The following is a 23,190-nucleotide window of genomic DNA, read 5'->3' on the forward strand; positions in this document are numbered from 1 at the left end:
ATGATCAGAGGCCATGCAATAAACTTGCTACATGTATTTGATGTGCCACAGAAATTCAAGGTCATGAGCCTCATAGTAGAGACTATCAAGAGGACTGCGGCAGATCAGAAGAGGAGCTGTGGTTATGCCCCCCAAATTTAGGAGCTCATTAACTCCAAGATGGGCACGGGCATATACTTGTTGGATAGGAACACTTTCCCATCCGTCTATATTTTGAGGACAATCAAGTAGTCATGACTGAGGATGAGCCATCATCTGCCCAAGCACAAGCCAAGAAGGAGAAGGCAAGGAAGGAGAAAACTACCAAGATGCCAACCCAAGAGGAGGCATCTGAGTATTTCTTGAAAACTAAACAAGAGCAGCTTGGTTAGCTGATTGCATCCACCCTGCGGATTGAGAAAGGACTAGCCACCCTAACTCAGAACCAGGCAAGCTTAGAGAGGATCATGGAACAAAAGTTCTATGACTTGGATGTCAAGGTGACAGAGATTCAGACTGCAGTGGAGCAGCTCCAGGATGACATGCAGGAGAGGAGAGGCAGGACTACCACTGATGCCTTTGCCAGAGTGCCACAAGGTCCGAGGTCGTCTGCCGTGCCAGTTGCTGCCAGCAGAGCCACCACCTTAGCACCAGCTACAGCCTCAGTTCCACCAGCTCCAGCATCTACTTCAGCTCCAACTCCAGCGTCTACTTCAGCATCTACAGAAGCCTTCGTCCTTGGAGTGATCCGGACTCCACCACCACCTGAAGATCAAGCCTGAGCGTCGACTTAGCACTATGCATTTTTCTAGGAACTTTTTGGTAAATTGTTGCCAAAGGGGGAGAAAAATGTATAGATCATAGGCTTCGAGAGAGAGAGTGTTGCTTTTCTCTCTTGCTTTATTTGGTGGTTTTTCGAAGTTGTTTGCTTTTGAGTGCTTGAGATACTATGTCATTGCTTGTGAGACATTGATGATCATGTGTTTGATCATAAGCTACACTTAATGCTTGCTTAATGCTATTATCTTATCTATCTTATGTGATCATTCACTATTCTTGGTGATGAGTGCATGTATTTCATTCTTATCATTTTAAGCGCTCCACCAAGATGTATGTGACATGGAAGAGTAACCCATGACTCTAACTCCTTGTGAATTTGCAGTCCAAAGCAAATTTTAAATATGCACAAACTTAGGGGGAGCTCTTACTTATCACATACTTCTCAAAGCGACAATATATTTCATGCTTATTATCATTTGTCAAAGCTTTGATCTATATGTTGTCATCAATTACCAAAAAGGGGGAGATTCAAAGTGCAACTATCCCTAGGTGGTTTTGGTAATTCATAACAACATATAGCTCATTGAGCTAATGCTATTCCAAGATGATTATTTCAGGAAAGCTCAATGATTGGCATGGCATGGATGTGAAAGTGGAACCCTCAAAATGCTAAGGACAAAGGATTTGCTCAAGCTCAAAAGCTCAAGACTCTTCATTTTATATTTTAGTGATCCAATATCACATTGAGTCTTTAGGAAAAGCCAATACTATCAAGGAGGGATGAGGTGTTGCTTAATGAGCCTCTTGCTTCATGTGCTTAGTGATATGCTCCAAAACCCTCAACTACTTTCCCATATCCACATATGACCTAAACCCTAAGCCAAACTCGGTCCTACCGATTCTTCCTATCCGGCGCCACCGAGTTTCACTTATCATAAGCCACTGCCAAACCCTAGCAATTCGGTTCTACCGATAGGGATCTCGGTCTCACCGAGATGGGATTGCAAACTCTCTGTTTCCCTTTCGTAACTTTTTGGTCTCACCGAAAGAGCGAATCGGTCCCACCGAGATTGCAATGTAAATTCAGTGTTTCCCCTTTGTAACTTTTCGGTCTCACCGAAAGAGCAAATCGGTCCCATCGAGTTTGCCTTACCAACTCTCTGGTTAGCTAATTACCAAATTCAGTCTCACCGAGTTTGTGTAATCAGTCTCACCGAGATTACGTTATGCCCAAACCCTAACCATATCGGTCCTACCGAGTTGCATGTCAGTCCCACCAAAAATCTCTAACGGTCACTAGGTTTACATTTTCGGTCCGACCGAGTTTGTTGATTCGGTCCCACCGAGATTGGAAAACTGTGTGTAACGGTTGGATTTTGTGTGGAGGCTATATATACCCCTCCACCTCCTCTTCATTCACAGATGGAGCAATCAGAACATATACACCATTCCAACTCATATGTTCTGAGAGAGAACCACCTACTCATGTGTTGAGACCAAGATATTCCATTCCTACCATATGAATCTTGATCTCTAGCCTTTCCAAGTTGCTTTCCACTCAAATCTTCTTTCCACAAAATCCAAATCCTATGAGAGAGAGTTGAGTGTTGGGGAGACTATCATTTGAAGCACAAGAGCAAGGAGTTCATTACCTACACACCATTTGTTACTTCTTGGAGAGTGGTGTCTCCTAGATTGGCTAGGTGTCACTTGGGAGCCTCCGACAAGATTGTGGAGTTGAACCAAGGAGTTTGTAAGGGCAAGGAGATTGCCTACTTCGTGAAGATCTACCGCTAGTGAGGCAAGTCCTGTGTGGGCGATGGCCATGGTGGGATAGACAAGGTTGCTTCTTCGTGGACCCTTTGTGGGTGGTTGCTTCTTCGTGGACCCTTCGTGGGTGGTGCCCTGTGTGGACTCGCGCAACCGTTACCCTTTGTGGGTGGAGCCCTCCGTGGACTCACGTAACCGTTACCCTTTGTGGGTTGAAGTCTCCATCAACGTGGATGTAGGATAGCACCACCTATCCGAACCACAGGAAAAACATCCGTGTCTCCAATTGCGTTTGAATTCTCCAAACCCTTCCCTTTACATTCTTGCAAGTTGCATGCTTTACTTTCCGCTGCCAATATACTCTTTGCATGCTTGCTTGAATTGTGTGATGATTGCTTGACTTGTCCTAAAATAGCTAAAATCTGCCAAGAACTAAAATTGGGAAAAGGTTAAGTTTTTATTTGGTCAAGTAGTCTAATCACCCCCCTCTAGACATACTTTCGATCCTACACAAACCACCGTCCGGATTTAAGTCACACCCGAACCATTATTTTACATTTTTCGAAACCCCCTGATGTTTTAGGTAATTCATCCGCGTATCTTATTTAAGTCAAACAAATGGTTTTTAAAAATCATCCATATCTTTTAAACCGTATCTCCGATTTGAACATGTTATATATGAAATTTGATTAGAAAAATATGTAGAATATGAATATGTACCTGTTAAATACTTTTAAATATTATTTTGGAATATAATTGAGTCAAACCAAATGATTTTCTAAATTATCTGTATCTTTTAAACCGTAACTTCGATTTTAACATATTATATTTGAAATTTTATTAGAAAATGTGTGGAATCTAATTATGATGTTAATTTTACCTGATAAATATTTTCAAATATTGTTATGGAAGCAAACTTATAATTTATAGCGCAAGATCCGATTTTTTTCATACCGGGGGCGATCCAGATTGCAAATAAACACACCACTACAACCATATACGAAAAACAAAACATCGATAACTACACATGCATACCTCTGAAAATTGTCGCAGGGGAAAACAACAGATTTCTCATCGCGAGAGTGTGAGAAAGCGAGCGAGCGAGAGAGAGAGAGAGGGAGAAAGAGAGAGGGAGAGGGAGGAGAGAGGCAGAGAAAGACGCCTTAGGATTAACCATATTCAACACATGTTTTTTGTTGTTTTGTGTGAACATCGAGGACATCGCCGACGAGGGTGAGAAGGAGGATAAGAGGCAACACAAATATGATGCCTCGCAAAAATAAAGGAGATGGACCTATTGTGGTATTGAGTGATGGTTGTTGAGTTAAGAGCGTGTGCTATGTTTTCTCTCCCATTGCAATGCACAGGCTCTTTTGCTAGTTTCCACTAAGGCCCATGAAGGCCCACTGACCCCCCGGGGGGTTCCGGTAACTCCCCGGTACTCTGATTTTCTCCGAAATCACCCGGAACACTTCCGGTGTCCGAATATAGCCGTCCAATATATCAATATTTATGTATCAACCATTTCGAGACTCCTTGTCATGTCCGTGATCACATCCGGGACTCCGACCAACCTTCGGTACATCAAAACACATAAACTCATAATACCGATCGTCACCAAACGTTAAGCGTGAGAACCTATGGGTTCGAGAACTATGTAGACATGACCGAGACACGTCTCCGGTCAATAACCAATAGAGGAACCTGGATGTTCATATTGGCTCCCACATATTCTACGAAGATCTTTATCGGTCAAACCGCATAACGATATACGTTGTTCCCTTTCTCATTGGTATGTTACTTGCCCGAGATTCGATCGTCGGTATCTCAATACCTAGTTCAATCTCGTTACCGGCAAGTCTCTTTACTTGTTCCGTAATGCAACATCCCGTAACTAACTTATTAGTCACATTGCTTGCAAGGCTTATAGTGATGTGCATTATCTGTTCCGTAATGCATATATTTACCTTTTGGGGACATGTCTATATCAAATAGAGTACTAAACACACACTCACTACATGTCATCCCAATCTTGGTACTCTTGTGGTTTCTTTTGTTTGCTCTGTCTTGTAGTCATATCTGTTATCTAACCTTGTTTGCTCAGGTTCATTTCCTCCTAAGCCCACTCAAGACCACAAGGTAAGTATATGCATCACACTCATGTGCATGAGGACTTCTTGTTGATGTACATATTGTTTGCAAGAAAGACTCATGAGCATGTAGGTACATTTCCTATATTTACATATTTTGCTCTAATGCATATAGACAAGATACATGTAACACATTGCTTAATCTGTCATACTATGCATTCACATGCTCTTATATTCCATATTTACATGATTGCATACATATAGGGGGAGCCTATGCATGTTACATGTCTCTCCAAAGCTTTACTTCTTATTCTCTATATCTTTATCTAAAGCTTTGATGCATGTTGTCATCAATTACCCAAAAAGGGAGATTGAAAGCACAAGTGCTCCCTGGGTGATTGTAGTAATTAATGTCAACATATCTCTTGTTGGACTAATACTTTCATCTAGCATATGTCAGATAAGTCCAACAGTGGAGTGGCATGGACTAGAGGATGTGGGACCCCTTCAAGATGATGAAGTCAAATGATTGGCTCAAGCTCAAAGCTTAGGACTCTACATTTTTCATTTTAGTGATCCAAGATCACATTGAGTCCATAGGAAAGCTAATACTATTAAGAGGGGATGAGGTGTTGCTTAATGGCTTGGTTGCTCAAAGTGCTTAGTGATATGCTCCAAAGCCCTCAAAAACTCTCTCACTTCCACATTTATCCCAAACCAAAAGTCAAACTCGGCCCTACCGAAACATTCTATCCGGCGCCACCGAGTTCTCTTGACATAGCCACTGCCAGAAACCCTAATCAATTTGGTCTCACCGATGGGATCTCGGTCTCACCGAGATGGGCTTGCAAACTCTCTGTTGCCTATTGCATTAATTTCGGTCTCACCGAAATATGAAATCGGTCCCACCAAGTTTGCTTGGCCAACTATCTGTTTTTCTTATTACCCAAATCGGTCCCACCGAGTTTGTGTAATCGGTCCAACCGAGATAAGGCTTTACCCTAACCCTAGCACATCGGTCCCACCGAGTTGATCATGTCGGTCCCACCGAAAATCCTAACATTCACATTTTGAACTAAATCGGTCCGACCGAGTTATATGATTCGGTCCCACCGAGTTTGGTGATTTGTGTGTAATGGTTAGATTTTGTGTGGAGGCTATATATACCCCTCCACCCACTCTTCATTCGTGGAGAGAGCCATCAGAACATGCCTACACTTCCAACATACATTTTCCGAGAGAGAACCACCTACACTTGTGTTGAGGTCAAGATATTCCATTCCAACCACATAAATCTTGATCTCTAGCCTTCCTCAAGTTGCTTTCCACTCAAATCATCTTTCTACCAAATCAAATCCTATGAGAGAGAGTTGAGTGTTGAGGAGACTATCACTTGAAGCACAAGAGCAAGGAGTTCATCATCAACACACCATCTTTTACCTTCTGGAGAGTGGTGTCTCCTAGATTGGCTAGGTGTCACTTGGGAGACTCCGTCAAGATTGTGGAGTTGAACCAAGGAGTTTGTACGGGCAAGGAGATCGCCTACTTCGTGAAGATCTACCCTAGTGAGGCAAGTCCTTCGTGGGTGATGGCCATGTTGCGATAGACAAGGTTGCTTCTTCGTGGACCCTTCGTGGGTGGAGCCCTCCATGGACTCGCGCAACCGTTACCCTTTTTGGGTTGAAGTCTCCATCAACGTGGATGTACGATAGCACCACCTATCGGAACCACGCCAAAAATCTCCGTGTCTCCAATTGCGTTTGCACACTCCAATCCCATCCCTTTACATTCTTGCAACTTGCACAATTTACTTTCCGCTGCTCATATACTCTTGTCATGCTTGCTTGATATGCATTGTGAATGTTTAACCTTGTGGCAAAACTCCACTTCAACTTAAAAAAAATTAAAAACTGTAACTTTTCTTTCTAAGAGTCTATTCACCCCCCTCTAGACACCTCTTCCCGATCCTTTCAAGCGCGCGCTTGCACCATGCGAGGGCGCCAAGCCTGCTTGGTCTGTCAGCCACCATGCACCGGGCGAGGAGCCGGGGCGCAGGAGGGCCCCGCCGCCTCGCCTCCATGAACAACCGGGCCGAACAGGGTACCCAAGATCTCGGGGACGATGATGGTGGACCGGAGCTGCGGCCGCGGCGGTGCGGGGGAAGGGGAGGAAGGCGGGCGCTCCACGCGGGGCGGAGAGGCCATGGGAGCGTTGGAGTCGGACGAAAACAAACCAGAGAGAGACCCTAGATGCCATGGAGCGCGGGGAGGTGGGTGCCGCCTCTGGAGTGGACGACGGCGAGAGGGGTGGCTGCCGGCGCCGGAGTGGTGACCGGCGCAGCGCGCGGGGGAGAGGGGGTTCGCTAGGGATTTCCCTTTTCTGAACTTGCATGTCCGTCGCCTTCAGCCCCCCATTTCCGACGGTGACGCGAGAAAGGCGAACACACGCGCGCGCGCCGCGGCGGGGATAGATACTTGCGCCGACCTCGAGCCGCCAGCTTCCAGGGCACTCACTAGCGAGCGGTAGGTGGAGGAGCAGCGTGCCACGGCGATGTTTCTCGCGCGCGCGGTCAAGAGGCGGCGATGGCAAGCGGGGAGGGCCTCGTCGAGATCCGCCCCCGCGACCTCCAGTTCCTCTATAAGTATCCAGTTCAGTCCCTTGCTCCTCCTCCTCCCCTACCCTCCCGATCCCTCCGCGGCTGGATGGACGGAGCGTGCCGTAGCGCATAAAATCGGTGGTAGTCTCGGTGCGGCGCGCTTGTGGTTGTGAGTGATGCGTCGGTGCTTCGGTTTGCTCTGCTCATGGCGCGGTGTGCCCCTGATCAGCAGCCAGTCCAACTCCATAGCTGATCAGCAGGTCATGTGTCATTCTTGTCCGTTTCGTGTTCTCTCTCGCTTGTGTTGGACTGGGAAACGAGCGAGTGGGTTCGTGTGAGGTTTTAAATTATAATCAGCAGTGAACTTAAATCAAAATGTAGTTCAGTTTTTCGGTTTGAACCATGTAATGCATCGTTGTATCCGCTAGTTTTTTATTCAAATTTTCTCTCACTGTTTTAGTAATGTTACGGATTGCTTAAATTTCGAGAATTAGTAAGTGCTCCAAAAAAGTTTATACAATAATGTTGCATTATTCTCCTGTATTAATCCAGATGAAACTACAATACTAGAAATAATGGTTAGTTTAACATATTTGCTAAAGCACATCTAGATGTGCTCTAAGTATTGAACATCGTCATATGTCATTGATTTTACGCAAAGATTTGTGCAAGCATTTTCTTTTGTCTTTTTCCTTTTTCTTTCTAGTTTGATTGAGTCACTTAGATATGCAACAACTAGAGCACATCTAGTTTAATTAGAAATTTATGGCCTAACTGTGGGCATTAACATTTATGTAACGTGATACATAAGGAAGCGATTTCGAGATGTAATTCCTCATATGAAGTTGTTACTTTATTAGTAGGTTGTGCCATTTATCTTTCTGGTCTGTGGCTGAGGACAGATTGAAATTTTGGTATGACCAAGTTAGCACCATGGACCAAAAACTATACGGAAAAAAGTTAGTGACAAGCAGTACAATCTTTTATTTGCTAAGGAGCATTTCAGTTAGCGCAATGTCTCGCTGAATCAATCATACATTCATACTAAACTCCATCTATGATGTGTCACCAGATTAAGCCTTCCACTGTAGCTCCTCCGCCCATGTTCCTGGTGGAATTACTATGGCAGCAGTGTGGCCGGTTGTGACTTTTGAAGATGTAGTTTCCATAGCATGAGTGGTGTTCTTAAGTTTGTTGCATATGCTGTGCATTTGGTGAATTGAGATTTCTACATTCCGTGCGTGTTTGTTCACTATACTTGAAGCTGTGTTCATTTTACAATGGATTAAGCTGTCATGGGAGATAGGACTAGGCTAGTTACTTCCGTGTTTATACCAAACATGTTATATCTCTCATTCCATTAGATCTTGCAAGATTGTAACATCCCAATTTTCAATTTGGATATTATCATTTAGATCATGCATTTTTTCACAGTTGTTTTATTTGAAATTCTTGATCTTAGAAACCTTAAGCAACTCAAGGACCAATTGAGAGAGTTGGAGGTTTTCTCAAAAATCCATTTTTGAATTTTCAAAATTGGCAAATTGGATCAAAGTGATTTATTCAAAATATTTTTCCAATTATTTCAAATAAATAAAATAAAGAGAGAAGATAAAAGGACTTCTTCAAAAACAGCAAAGAAATATTGGAAATTAAATTTTGAATAAAAATATATTTTATTTGATTTTATTTACAAGTTTATTTATTTTTATCACCACTAATAATTTTATTTTTATTTTAGGCATTTAGGCCCAGAAAAATGTTCACCTAAGCCCATTTAATTAGGAGGGACTATGTGAATTTTTGTGGGATTTTTAAAAATATATTTATTATGTTTTTCGTATCTCTAGAAAAAATATTGTTTTAAAAAAGTTTCGGGCCGACTGAACTGGGCCGCGCCCAGCCCAGCCGGCCTAGGCCGCCAACGCCATCGTCCCCAAGCCGGACTCCAGTTGGAGACCGCCGCCACCTTGCCTTGGCCCCTCTCCCAAGCCGCCGCACCCCCTCCCCTCTTTAAATAGTGCCCCGACCACCCTCTTTTCCTCAACAGCCGTAGCCACCGGACTTAGCGCCGTCGCCTCGCCTCACTCGCGCTGCACCGCTTGCCGCCGCTCGCGCCACCGCCGCACTTCCGAGCCGCCACCGGCGACGACTGCCACCGCCGCCCGCGCCAGGCCCCGTAGCTGCCGGATATCCGCTCACCGCCGCCGGATTTCCCGCCGACGTCGATCCGCCGTGGACCGGTAAAACCGCCACCCCGGTCCGATTCGTTTTTTAGTTTCGGTTTTTCTTTTAGAACTCGATTTATTATTTTTTTTAGTTATTTAGCGAATGTTCGTTCGTTTAGGTTCTGTAGTGAACAAATTCATTAGATTTGTTTCGGTAGTGAACGTTCGTTCGGTAGATTTTTCTTTTTATTTTAGTTTTCTGCCAAGGACCTAGATGCGATTACTTTTCTTATAGATTAGCCCTTGTTTTTCAAACGATCACAACTTTTTGCTCATTTATCCAAATTCGATGAAACCAATGCCGAATTCTTCATTATAATCCCCTCTATCCAGATAACCAACTTAACAATATTTTTGAAAGTTTAAAATTTGATTTCAAACAGATTTAAATTTGAACTTCTTTTGATCATAACTTGAGTTTCGTAACTCCGATTTGGTTGATTCTTTTTGCAAATCGAAGCTCTTGACCTAAAATTTCTATTAAGATCTAATCCACATAATTTAGGTACTGTTAGAAACTTTTTTCTATTTGAAAATTCTTATTCGCTTAATTCTGAGTTTTCTGAATCTTTTTCTTCGGTTTTCATTGCATCTTATGCTTGAGTGCTTATGTATGCTATTGTTTGTCTATGATAGATTTTCCGGAGTGTGAAGCTTGCTACTATGAATCTCTAGGGTTTTCCGATCGTCAACAAGGCAAGCTACACTTTGATCATACCCTTTTATACCCAGTTTTTATGCATTAGTTTCAACCCTCAAAGATTGCATGAGTAGGATTGGGAACATGTGGTTATGCTATGTAGTTCATGAGGTAGGAACCTATTACCTTTGATCACCCCGGGAATATACGTTATGCTCGTATTGCTTAGCCATGCTCCTAGACGGGGATTGGTATGTGAGAATCATGCAAGTTGTGAGAGTTAATAACTAAGGATAACTTAAGATGGAAGCTCTAATACACATCTGGGTGGAATGGTTGCGGGCACCTGGAGAATCTAGTGTTATCCTAGGAGATCCCGGAGTACCTGTGTGATCATCCTATGGAATACCACCCAGGCTCAAAGGGGTCATATAATTCTTTATGCGTAGAAACTTCTGTGTGCAGCCACAAGACATTATGGGCTCTGGCATAGTTGAGTAAGTTGTGTGGCCTCTTTCAGTGGTGGACTAGCAGATGTAGGGGGAAATAGGTTTACCGGTCTACCCAGAGTAAAGAGTTAATTCTTCATGAAGATCGTGTCTCGATCTTCTGATCATGGAAGTGGTTGAGTCTTGTGGGGAAAAGTGCGCAAACTCTGCAAAGTGTACAAACTAATCATGATTAGCCGTGTCCCCGGTCATGGACAATTTGGATATCTAGAAGTGAATTATTTGTTGATCTCATCATTCTGTTTAATGAAATTGTTGGGTTAATATTTTGTACTTAGAAATTTGGGATTGAGTTGGAGGAACTTTTATTATATGGATAATTTAACTTGGTAGTAAATAAAATTTATACCTTTGTTGTAGGAAAAAAATAGCTTTATGCAAAAACTTAACTTAGAGCCTCCACCAGCCAGATATGCATGTAGTGATAGTTGTTATTCATCATTGCTCTATAGTGTGATCTTGCCAGCATATTCCATGTGCTGACCTACACGGCTGCAACATCTCATGTTGCAAAATTTTCAGACAAGGAGTAAGGTGCGATAGGTCGTTGTCGTGCACTCAGCTTTTCCATGGAGTTGGATGGACTCATTTATCTTCAAGCAGTTATTTAATTTAGTTGGCCTTCAGCCCTATTTATGTAATAAGTACTCTCTATGAGACTCTCGGTGTAATAAGTGTGTGATTGAACTCTTTTATAAATCCTCGAGTACTGTGTGTGTCAGCATACCGATCCAGGAATGACACTTAAGCACAGAGACTTCGATCCATTGGGATCGAGTCGCTACAAAGATGATCTGAGTAAATGCCTTCTCCGCCAATGACAACATATATTTAACTAACTACACGTGATTCTGTTAGATCTTGCACTAAATGGGAATGTGTTGCCTTTTATTCTTCCCTGTATTAGGAGTTTGGGACTGTGAGATACCGAGGTCCCATCCCCTTATCCAAATTGATCTGTTGCATGTGCACGGTGAACGTTTGAAATGAAACTTTATTTTCTCCATTGGAATTACCGTACCATTTATTTTTATTTATGTAGTAATCTGGATGCATTCTTTACATATTTTTTATATTATATCTTTTTTTCTTATTGACAGTTGAGGTGAGAAGCAAAGTTCATGTTCTGTACATCTTGTGAACAGAACAGATGAGTATGTTGCATTCTAGGTTGGCATGCAATTTGTACTTATATTTATGTTTATGTGTGGCCTTTTTGTCATAATGGTAACATATGATGCACAAATATGCTGGACAGCTGTCATCTAGCTTTTGCACTTAGTTATTGCATAGATATACAATCAGCAATGCACTAGTTTATTACTTTAGTGATCTAAACGATCTTATGTTAGTTTACAGAGGGAGTACTTGACATAATGAAGAATACAATACATCATAGCATCTATTACTGATCGGACATTTTGACCAGGTTAAAACAACTTCCCCAAAAAGATATTGTGTTCTACCAAATATTGGAGTTATTCTTCCAAGGGCAACTATAGTTTTATAGTTGTGTGTAGTCTTCCACTGGCCGATCGACTGGAAGGTCTGATTATTTTGAATTTTTTTAGCACTATCTTGTGTGTAGTTCTAGATTTACACATCAAATTATTAGTGAGCAGTGAAAAGATGAATGTTATCAACATGTTATGGTTGAATCAAAGTATTGAAATCCCTCATGGTACAGACCTTCGAGTACAAAGAGAAAGTAGGAAACTAAAGAACTTGCATAACTTATTGTGGGAATGGAAGATAATTCTTAATGCTCTTAGGAGATGCATTTATTGACTCCTAAAGAATACCATACGATATTAATTAGTTTTCAGTAACAAGATTATGACATTTATTGGACTCCGAAGATTACATATGAAATTAACTGATTCTAGTACTACATCATTGGACAGTAATGGTTGCAAAGCACCAACTTATGTAACTCAAAGTTGATATAGTTCTAAATACTGATAATGGTGGTTTACCAAATTCAAAATTGATCCCAATCAGATATTGTGCTCCTGATGTATCCTCCTTTTGTCTATAGATGATCTGAGTGTATGTCATTAAAAATAATTTTCTGCCCCTTCTCGTGAAATTGATAGATATAATAGCAACTTAGAATCATATCTACCATCACAAATTCTCTTGTCTACTCATGTGATTCATTCATGATCAGCTGGCTCTTGGTGTATTACTTCTTGTATTGATCCAATGGAGGAGATAAGCTTGCTTTGAGGAAGAGAGAAAACATATTTTTAGTGTTCATATTCTTTGGTTAATTTTAGGTTTTTGTAGCTTAAATTACACTTGCTTTTAAGTATATGTTTTGTTAACTTCACTTCCAACTGAATTGTAGTTACTATGCAAAACAAAAGACTACTCCACCAGGTATACAAATAAAAGACAAGTTTCTTGTGCAAACCACAACTTTTCCTTCTGGTATAACTGATTAAGGCATCCATCCTGCTTTTTTAAGTTCTCGCTACACAGTAATTTATGTTCTGTTTGTGATGTTGTCTTTGCATCTTCCATTCCTAGTTTTAATCTGCTTGCTTTCCTCTATTCCTGTTGTAGTTCTCCAAAGAAACCATAAGATATGTCGAGGAGAATAAGCCAAGAGTTGTCCATGTTGGTGCAACTCGGCCTGAAGCAGAGCAACTCATCAGTGGAATTGTGCCAAGACTGTCATTGAGGTTCCCGTGGGAAAAGAGACATTGAATATTGTGAATGGAGTACCTAATGTGGCGAACCAAGTTCCCTTCCTAAGAGAATCTCCAGCTATTTTGAATGAAATTCCTGTCCCTGTAAAAGGAACTCCCGCTCTTTTGAGAGATTTCCTTGTCCCGTTGAAGGAAGCTCCAGGTACTTCATCAAAACCATCCATTTGAAAGGAACTCCTATTAGTATTGTAGAAACTCAGTTTTCTTCAATAGAAAGGAATACAACCTTAAAAGAAACTCCTACTATTCTGAGAGATTTCACAATCACACTGAAAGAAGCTCCAACTACTTCAGCAGAATATGTTACTCATTTGAATGGAACTCCTACTGATTCTGTAGAAACTCAATTTTCTTCAACAGAAATAAATATGTCCTTTAAAAAAGCTCTTGCTATTTTGAGAGATTTCCCAGTCCCATTAAAGGAAGCTCCAGCTACCTCAGCAGAATCAGATATCCATTTGAAAAGAACTCCTATTGTTTCTGTACAAACTTAGTTTTCTTCAACAGAAATGAATATGGCCTTTAAAATAACTCCTACTGCTCCGAGAGATTTCCCAGCCCCGTTGACAGAAGCTCCAGCTGCTTCAGCCGAATCTGTTATTCATTTGAAAGAAACTCCTACTGATTTCGTAGAAACTCAATTTTCTTCAACAGAAATGAATACGGCCTTAAAAAAATTCCTCCTGTTCCTAGAGATTTCCTAGTTCTGTTAAAAGAATCTCCAGCTATCCCAGCAGAATCTGCTATCCATTTGAAAATAACTCCTACTGTTTCTGTAGAAACTCAATTCTCTTCAGCAGAAATGGATACAACCTTAACATATGTTCGTGCTCCACAAGAAGTTTCTTTCTTAAGTGATATACTACTTGTCAACACAGAGAATCTTCATCCATATCACGTAGGTTTCGAATTCTCACTTATGTTGCATGTCCTTTTTCCTTTGCTTACCAAAAAAGACTTTCGCCCTGCTTTATAAATAAAGCAACAATCGAGCACAAAGTTATCAAGGTACCAACCAACCAAACACACACACACACAAAGCCACCACAGGCAGGTCCGACGAACACACACAGATGAAACCCAGGTTCAGCTGTGGCCACAGCACAACAAGCCCAACATCGGCGCACGACACACACAACAAACACAACAACGGTGGTGAGGTGGAGAAGATTTAATCTGGCTCCGGTGGTGGTGGGGGAAGCGGTGGGGCCATCCGGAGAGCCATCAAACGAAGCTGGGTGATGATGGAGGTGATGGCGTCTCACTCCCGGGGACGGCTAAGCGGCCGCCAAAGCTGCAAGTAACCAGACCATTTCAACAAAGCGTCAGTAGCACGACGAAGAGGAATGCACTGAATCACAAGCTTATTCCTAACAGCCCGCACCGTCTAGGTTAGCACCCCGATGATCAGCCACCTAATGTGGCGAACAGAGGGAGCTAACGCCTGGTGTTCCACAAAGAGAGAGGGGAAGTTGTTGTAGTCCCAGCTTCCACCCACTATTTTGCGGAAACTACTCCATAGGAACTGCGCGGACAAGCAGGTGAAGAAGATATGGTTTGAATCCTCTTCAGGCCCGCAGAGCGGGCACCGCCCATCACCTGGGCCATTGCGTTTCAGGACCTCCATGTCGGATGGGAGGCGGCCGCGAATCCATTGCAACAAGAATATCCTAATCTTCAAGGGGAGCGGGATCTCCCAGATGGTGGTGAGCGCCCCATGACCCATCGATGGTGCGATGGCCTGGTATAGAGACTTAGTGGAGAATTGCCCAGATGGCTCTAGACGCCACCTGGCATGGTCATCTTCTAACTCAAGATCAGGCTCATGTAGCGCGATGCATTCCAGCAGCTCATGCCAATCAGCATTCTCAGCAGGGCCAAACGCTCTCCGGAACACGAGTTGCCCTAAGTCAATAAGGGCCGTCGCGATCGAGATCCGCAGGTCAAACACGATGGAGAATAGGTCAGGAAAACGGGTCGCGAGGGGCAAGTCCCCAGCCCATCTATCGAACCAGAACATCATGGCGGTGCCCGATCGAACCGCAATCGAGGTGCCGATGCGGAGGATAGGAAGGAGCTGAATGATGGATTGCTAGAACTGGGAGCCTCCAGACCGCTGTCAGAACGCGAGAGGCTGGCCACGAAAGTATTTCTGCTGAATGAGGTGAAGCCACAGGTCACCCTCTCTGTTGGCAATCTGCCACAACCACCTCATTAGGAGGGCTATGTTCATGTGTTTGGAGGACATGATCCCAAGACCACCCTGGTCTCACGGTTTACAGATCTCCGACCAGCGAACCATGTGGTATTTCTGCTTATCTCCCTCGCCGGCCCAGAAGAAGCGCCCCTGAACTGTGGCAATCTCATGATGCAGAGTCTTAGGAAGGCTGAGAAGCTCATGATGAATGTCGGTGTTCTAGGAATGGGGGTCCCCAGACTTGCCTGCCTGCGGTCCGCTGCGTGGCTAAGCCAACAGGCCATACGACCCATCTTCGTCAACATGGCATCCAAGACCCTCGCGAGGGGCCAAGCCTCGCGAGGCGGACGACGCAAGACCTCCTTTGGAGTGGCCTAGTCAGGTAGGCTCACGAGGAGCGGAGATATCAAGGCGAGGCAAACCTCACGAGGCTCTCGTGACGTGAGCCATGACGATCGGCACCAGGCGGGCGCCAGGAGGGTGCCAGCGTGCGCAGCGTCCTTGTTTCCTCTTTGGTGCTAAGGAGTCCTGCGCAGGCGAGGAGTACCAAGGCATTAGGCAAAGGTTTCCATATCGGTGCAACAAGGCCAGGACCAGAAGGACGGCAAGACGGAGGTCATCGTGGAGCCCAAGACGGCATCACCACAGAGCCTTTCATAGGCGGAGACCGCCTTTGTCAGGATAGCTTGTACTAGCTGTCCCCTTCAAATTTGCCCGCCGTTGTTGGCTCCCTTCCCGCTCAGTATTTGGGAAGTGGACCAGGGCCCCTATAAGCAGGACTAGCCACCATCATAGGTAGGGAGGATCATTTTTTAGACCATCTAGAACCACACAAGTTAGCCAGGCACAAGAACACCTCAACCTTAGGAGGCTATTCTTCCCCTTGTATTGTTCATCATCAGCCCTGGAGGCAATCCACCACCACCACACTGGAGTAGGGTATTATACCACAACGGTGGCCCGAACCAGTATAAATCTTGTGCCTTTCTGTGTTGCGAGTTCGTCGAGTTCATCCGCGAGATCTTAGCGAGCTAGGGCGTAGATCGGTGGGAGGAAAAGACATCGCGCGAACCCCAGTGTTCGAACCTTAAGGATTTGCTAGAACCCCACAACCGACATTTGGCGCGGCAAGTAGGGGTGCGCCGTAGCTTCCCTTCCATTAGTTCGTCCATCCGTCGCCCCATCGTCGGGCTGCCCTCACCGCCCACGTTGCTCAGACGACCCCCATTGGTGGGCCACCTCGTCGTTCTCCGTCTCCCGCCGCCAATGCCGCCACCGGCCCGGTGGGGAATGAGCAGCAAGCGTCTTCGCTGCATCCTTCGGTACGGCAGGACGGTCGCACCGCCACTCCATTGCTGACCCCGACCGGATCTCTGTTCCATGAACGCCACGCTCCCATGGAGGTGCGGACCGCACTCCTCGCCGCAAACGAACTCCTGCGCTACCGCCCAGTCGACGACCTTTATGAGGCGTGGCTCGACCGCGTTGCCGAGCTCGTCCGCGCCGCAGGGGCTCCTCGGCACTATCCGTCTCTGTGCCTCACCCTCAGTCGGCCACGGGCGACGAGGCCCGAGGCGTGCCTCCGCCACCCCAGCCCAAGGACGGCGCCTTGGCACCATGGCGCACAGCCCCGTGGTGTGATCCACCACGCCCGGTTCCCGCGCGCGATGAGAGAAGCTGCCAAGAAATCCCTCGGCTGCGAGGAGCCGCACCCGCGCTCCCCGCACCGCCTCGTCAAGACCACGCGCCGCCCGCGGTGGCGCAGCGCGGACCTCATCAAGACCAAGCTCCACCTCTGAAGTGGGCCCCAATAACTATGGCCAGTTGCCGCGCCTTCACCCCCGAGCTGCGCAGCATCGCTTGGCCAGGCAAGTTCAAGCCGAATCTGCCTCATCGCTACGATGGCACCGCCGACCCCGCGGAGTTCCTGCAGCTCTACGAGCTGAACATCGAAGCAGCCAACCGCGACGAGAAAGTCATGGAAAACTGGTTTCCCATGGCTCTCAAGGACGGGGCCCGCTCCTGGCTCCTGAACCTGCAGCATGGCTCGATCTCCTCCAGGGACGAGATGCGCGACCACATCATCGTCAACTCCCAGGGCACTCGCGACCGCCCGCCGGCCGCGGGTGACCTGCGCCGTATCAAGCAACAGCCAGGGGAGACCCTCCAAAAGTACATCCAGTGCTTCAACAACACCCGCCTCAAGATCCCCAAGGTCACGGATGAGGCCATCATCTCCGCGTTCTCTGACGGCGTCCATGACGTCAAGATGAAGGAAGAGATCACTATCCACGAGGAGCTCTGCACATCTCAGGAGCTGTTCAACCTGGTGACCAAGTGCGCAAGAGCTGAGGAGGGGCGCCTCTCTCTCCTTGAGATGCCAGCCGCGGGCATAGAGGAGAAGAAAGTCAAGGCCAAGGACGTGAAGCGCAAGGAAGCAGCGGTGCTAGCGGCGGAGCCCGACACCAAACGGGGCAGAGATCAGCCCGAGTCATCCAAGAACAGTCGACCATTCTGCGCCTTCCACAACCTAAACACCCACAACACCAGCGACTGCCAAGAGCTCAGATCCATATGAGAAGGACGGTACGGTCGACGCCCTGAGCGCAGCGACCGGGGCTACAGCCGCGGAGGAGAATGTGGAGGCGGACGCTGGGACGACCGTGGCCCGCGCCAGTAATGGCGTGACAAGCCTCATGAGGACCGCCGGCAAGACCATCCTCGGGAGGGGCCTGGAGGGACTAGCCTCGTGAGGATCGCCCCCAAAACAATGCCGGTCTTCCCCCACTGCCGCCACCAAGAAGGAACGACAATCATCATCAGGACGAGGGGGCTGGGGGCTTCCAGGAGCCGCGTGCAATCGCCTGCATCTTGGGCGCCGCCCAGGCCCCAGCCTCTCGGCGCATCTTCAAATGGTTCGCTCGCGAGGTGAACGTAGTGCTCCCCAAGCTTGAGGCCACGCGCCCGCTCAGGTGGTCCCAGTGCGCCATCACTTTCAACTCGGCAGATCAGCACAAGTGCGCGGCCACCGCCGGCGTCCTCCCGATGTTGTGTTCCCCAGTCATCAGCAATGTGCAGGTTACCAAGACCCTCATCGATGGCGGTGCAGGGCTCAACGTCCTGTCCGTCGACACATTCGACAACCTCCAGGTGCCATATGAGCAGCTCTAGCATACCAAACCTTTCTCAAGAGTGATCGGCGGCTCCACCACACCGATAGGGCAGGTCCGCCTACCTGTCACCTTCGGCACACGCGACAACTACCCCACCAAGCTCATCGATTTCGATGTCGCCCACATCCGCCTGCCGTACAACGCCATCCTCGAGTATCCGGCCCTGGCCATGTTCATGGCGGTCACCCACCACGGCTACAACGTCCTCAAGATGCCTGGAAGCGGCAGGGTCATCACAGTCCCATGTGAGGAAAGGGATGCAGTGTGCTCCCTCGAGTGCGCCTTCCAAGCTGCAGCAATCGACGACCCCAACAGCAGAAGTGAGGGCCCTCCGAAGGCCACCCCCAAGAAGAGGCAGCTGCCCCGTGCAGGACCTCAGGAGGATGTTGTCGTAGCGGGAGCCTCGGCAGGATTAGCGCCCGTCCCAAGGGCGCCTCCCTCCATCACATAGGAAGGCGCGCCCAACGCGCTCCTCGGGCAGGGCTCGGGGGCTCTCTTCTGGAGGGCCTCAGGCCTTGCCAACCTCACGAGGGAGGCGCTTGGGCACCACTTGGAGGCATGCTACGCGACAAGTTTTCCTCAGGAGAACATAGGGCAAGGGGTGCCCACCACTCAGGAGTTCATCGCCAAGACCACACTGGAACTGCAAGACGTAGGAGCCATGCGCGACGACATCCGCTCACAGGGCGCAGCGCACCACCCAGGCGAGGGTGCCGAGCTGCGCGTCTGCATCGACATCCCAGGGCTCAACAGGGCCGCATGTTAGGAGCGCTTCTGGCCATCGCGTGTGGGCTGTTGTGGGGGCCCGCCACATAGCTACATTCGCATGCGTCTCGGCTTGTCCAGCGTGGCGTCGGCCTATTAGCGCAACATGCGGCATGACCTGGCGGCTCAAGAGGACAGGTACCGCGCCGTCCTGCAGGAAACGGAGACGGTCTTCGGGGAGCCTCCTGAGCCTCCCGAGGCTCAGGGCTCCGGTGGCTCATGAGGAGTCCTCTCTTCGACGCACGCCTTCAGCTGCACCAACTCTGCTTTGTCTACAGAACCAGGTGACATCTTCCAAGCTCGTTTAAGCTAGGAGCTGCCCCTTGGGCCGCATTATTCCCAGGCCACGTGGGTCCGTCCCTGCGGCATGTATCCCTTTTTCTCATGTCTTTCGTTTGCCTTGCTGGGGGCGCCCTTCGGGCTGCATCATCCCCAAGCCGCTCGGGCCAGACCGAGTGGCATGTATCTTCCTACATTTATCCAAGCTGATCTGCCTTCCCCGCTTAACCTACCTACGGTTATTGCCTGCTCGATTGCCACCCGCCGCGGATACATTCACCCCGTGCAATTTTCTTGCGCGTTAAAAGGGGGGCTCCTGAGCATCGCGACTCAGGAGCTCTTACTGGCTCTCCAGCCCTCACCCCCTGGCCTTGACTACGGCATCGCGACCTGGCATACCAGCGGCGGCTGAGCTCGCTCGAGGGCCGGGACCTGAGGACGTAGAGTGCTTGCACCTAACCGTCTTGGAGGAACACACAGTCACCAAGACTCAAGACCAGGCGCAACCCGCCTTGAGGTAGGGCCTCGTGAGTCCCGCGCTGGCTCACGAGTGCCCAGATACACCTCGCAGCCCTACCGTGCAAGCCACGTGTCAGGGCGGGGCTGTACACGCCCCAGGGGCTCCTCCCAGAGGGCCCCCCATCCCACGCACAAGTGGAAGCACCATGCTATGCGCTGGCCGTCGACACTACCGAGGAGCGGCTATGCCCGCGCACAAGCGGAAGCACTATGCTCCGCACTGGTGATAAACAACTGAGGGCGGCCCCATGGTCGTACCAACCTCAGGGAACCTAGAGCTCACCGTCCGGCCTCACCGCAACGCCTCCCCTCGGAAGAGCCACGCGAGGGGGCTGGGCACAGGGTTTGCGCTCGGACCACACCCAAGCGCACGCCACCCAACCAGGTCTCCCGGACCTAGGCGTAGCACGCCCCTCCCGAGGCCTCGGCGAGGGCAGGTATGGAAATTGTTTGCGCGTCAAGGGGGACTCCTGAGCATTGCGACTCAGGAGCCTAACTGGTCACGTAGCCCCTCACTCCTTGGTCCGTCCTGGTCTCCGGTCGGCCCAATGGCGGTTGAGGTATGCGCGGGGCCGGGCCCTGCCGACGTAGAACATTAGTCTATCCTCGCAAACTCTCCCTATAAGCTGTTTGCACGTCAAGGGGGACTCCTGAGCATCGCGACTCAGGAGCCTAACTAGTCACGTAGCGCCTCACTCCTTGGTCCGTCCTAGTCTCCGGTCAGCCCAATGGCAGTTGAGGTATGCGCGGGGCCGGGCTCTGCCGACGCAGAACACAAAGCGAATAGGAAGGAAATCACAAAATCTCGAAGAAAATATTACAAACACATTGTCCCCACACATTGTCTTCACGATATCAAATGAAAAGTCTAAACACCTGCCTGAGGCCTAATGCATGTTGCAGGAATGAAACAGGAGGGTAGCCGCAGGTCACCCCCGGACGCCGCCATCACCTGCGGAAGGAGCTACCTCGTGAGCGATGCTGTCTTCACCTTCACCTCCAGCCGTAGGATCAGCGACATCACCAGACAGAGGAGCGGAGACAAAGCCGTGGAACTTTTTCAGCAAGGCCTCCACCTGACCTTGCACGGCTGTGGCGACAACGTCTTATTGGTCTTCAGCCACAGGCTCCAGCAGCTCGTCAAGGCAAGCGCTGGGGTCGCGAAGGTGCAGGTGGCTGAAGATGCGAGTCAACGCAGCTGAAGACAGGACGCGAGCTTCCGCCTCCGCCATAGGACCGACGCCATCAACGACTTCCTCGAGCGCCTGCACCAAGAGAGGAAGCAGCCGGGCCCGGCCGTCCTCGTTGGCGGCCAGGGACTTCCCCAGGCCGTGCTCGTAGATTGTCTTCAGTGCCTTGTGGGACCTCTTCTCGATATCGGCAAAGGCCGCACGGTCTTCGGTCAGGACTCACGCCTTGGTGTTGAGCTCGGCCTCTCTCGCCTTCGCCTCCCACTCCAGCTCTTCCAACCGGTTGCGCTCGGTGGCCTGCGTCCGCCCCAATTCCGCCAGCTCAGCATCGTGGTTCTTCACGGTGTCCTCCCGGGCCTTCATTTCCTCCTCCTTCGCTTGGTGGCAGCGTGCTTCTTCAGCGTGCTTGGCGCGCAGGCCCTGCAGCTCGTCCTCCAGCACCTAGCAATGGTCGCGGGCGGCCTCGGCGTCTTTCAACGCCATCTCATAATCGGCTGCGGCGTTGGCGGCACTCTGCTTCTCCTTCTCAGAAGCCGCAACAGCCTGGCCCAGTGCCGCGCAAACCGCAAGGTTGGAATGGAGCCAGCCTGAGGCCAGCTCCAGGTGCTCGGCCACAAGGCGTGGGTCTGCGCCCAGGAGATCCGCCTGCAGCCGGTTCATCCCCAAGAGATCATGAGGGAGTCCTGGATTAGGGGGTCTCCAGACAGCCGGACTATATCCTTTGGCCGGACTGTTGGACTATGAGAATACAAGATTGAAGACTTCGTCCCGTGTCCGGATGGGACTCTCCTTGGCGTGGAAGGCAAACTTGGCAATACGGTTATTTAGATCTTCTTCCTTGTAACCGACTCTATGTAACCCTAGCCCCCTCCGGTGTCTATAGAAACCGGAGGGTTTAGTTCGTAGGACAACAACAATCATACCATAGGCTAGCTTCTAGGGTTTAGCCTCTACGATCTCGTGGTAGATCAACTCTTGTAATACTCATATCATCAAGATCAATCAAGCAGGACGTAGGGTATTACCTCCATCGAGAGGGCCCGAACCTGGGTAAACATCGTGTCCCCCGCCTCCTATTACCATCCGCCTTAGACGCATAGTTCGGGACCCTCTACCCGAGATCCGCCGGTTTTGACACCGACATTGATGCTTTCATTGAGAGTTCCACTGTGTCATCATCATAAGGAGGGATGGCTCGTCTCGTTGTCAAGAACAACATCACCTCTGGGGGAGCCCTGGCTGTAGGCCAAACTCTCCGACTAGGCGGCTTCGTCATGACCGCCCGCTCGGCCGCTGCGCCGACGATGACTTCTCGGGTCATCGAAAATAGCCTCCACATCAGCTCTAAATTCACCGAGCAGATGGATCCAATGGAACTCTCCTCTTTTAACGAGCTCTTGGATCGCATCGCCGCTCTGGGAGTCGCTACGGACTATGGTCGGATTGGGCTTAAACTCAACCAAAGGGAGATTAACTCTTCGCGGTCACCCATCAGATAGCAGTGGTGGAGGAGCAATGCGGCGATTCTCCCTCTGTCCTGAGGACGAACTATGTCCGGATTCCCGAGCTCTCTGAGCTGGATACCCGCCCACGGGAGGACATCGCCCTAACCCTGAACCTAGAATCAGGCTGCATGCCGAACCTGCGGGGCAACATGTCGGAGCCCGAACATCGAAGATCAGAAACTCCCCCACCCCGGGGTCTCAGATTGGGTCCAGGTCTGGACTTAAATCCACCCACCCACCCAGATATAAACAATCT

At 48.5% G+C, this 23,190-nt stretch overlaps 1 protein-coding gene and 1 pseudogene across 1 annotated transcript; one reads left to right on the forward strand and one right to left on the reverse strand.

The window, feature by feature from the left end:
* Window positions 1–7,201: 7,201 nt before the first annotated feature.
* LOC147991495 (vesicle-associated membrane protein-associated protein SCS2-like) lies at window positions 7,202–13,800 on the forward strand (annotated as a pseudogene).
* An 893-nt stretch (window positions 13,801–14,693) lies between these two features.
* LOC147991496 (uncharacterized) lies at window positions 14,694–15,329 on the reverse strand. The gene has a single exon (XM_087538691.1). The coding sequence runs from the start codon at window positions 15,327–15,329 to the stop codon at window positions 14,694–14,696; it is 636 nt and encodes a 211-aa protein (XP_087394817.1).
* Window positions 15,330–23,190: the final 7,861 nt, after the last annotated feature.

The sequence above is a fragment of the Triticum urartu genome, chromosome 1A, assembly GCF_056163025.1.
Source record: "Triticum urartu cultivar PI428250 chromosome 1A, HENAU_Tu73, whole genome shotgun sequence".
Lineage (NCBI taxonomy): Eukaryota > Viridiplantae > Streptophyta > Magnoliopsida > Poales > Poaceae > Triticum > Triticum urartu.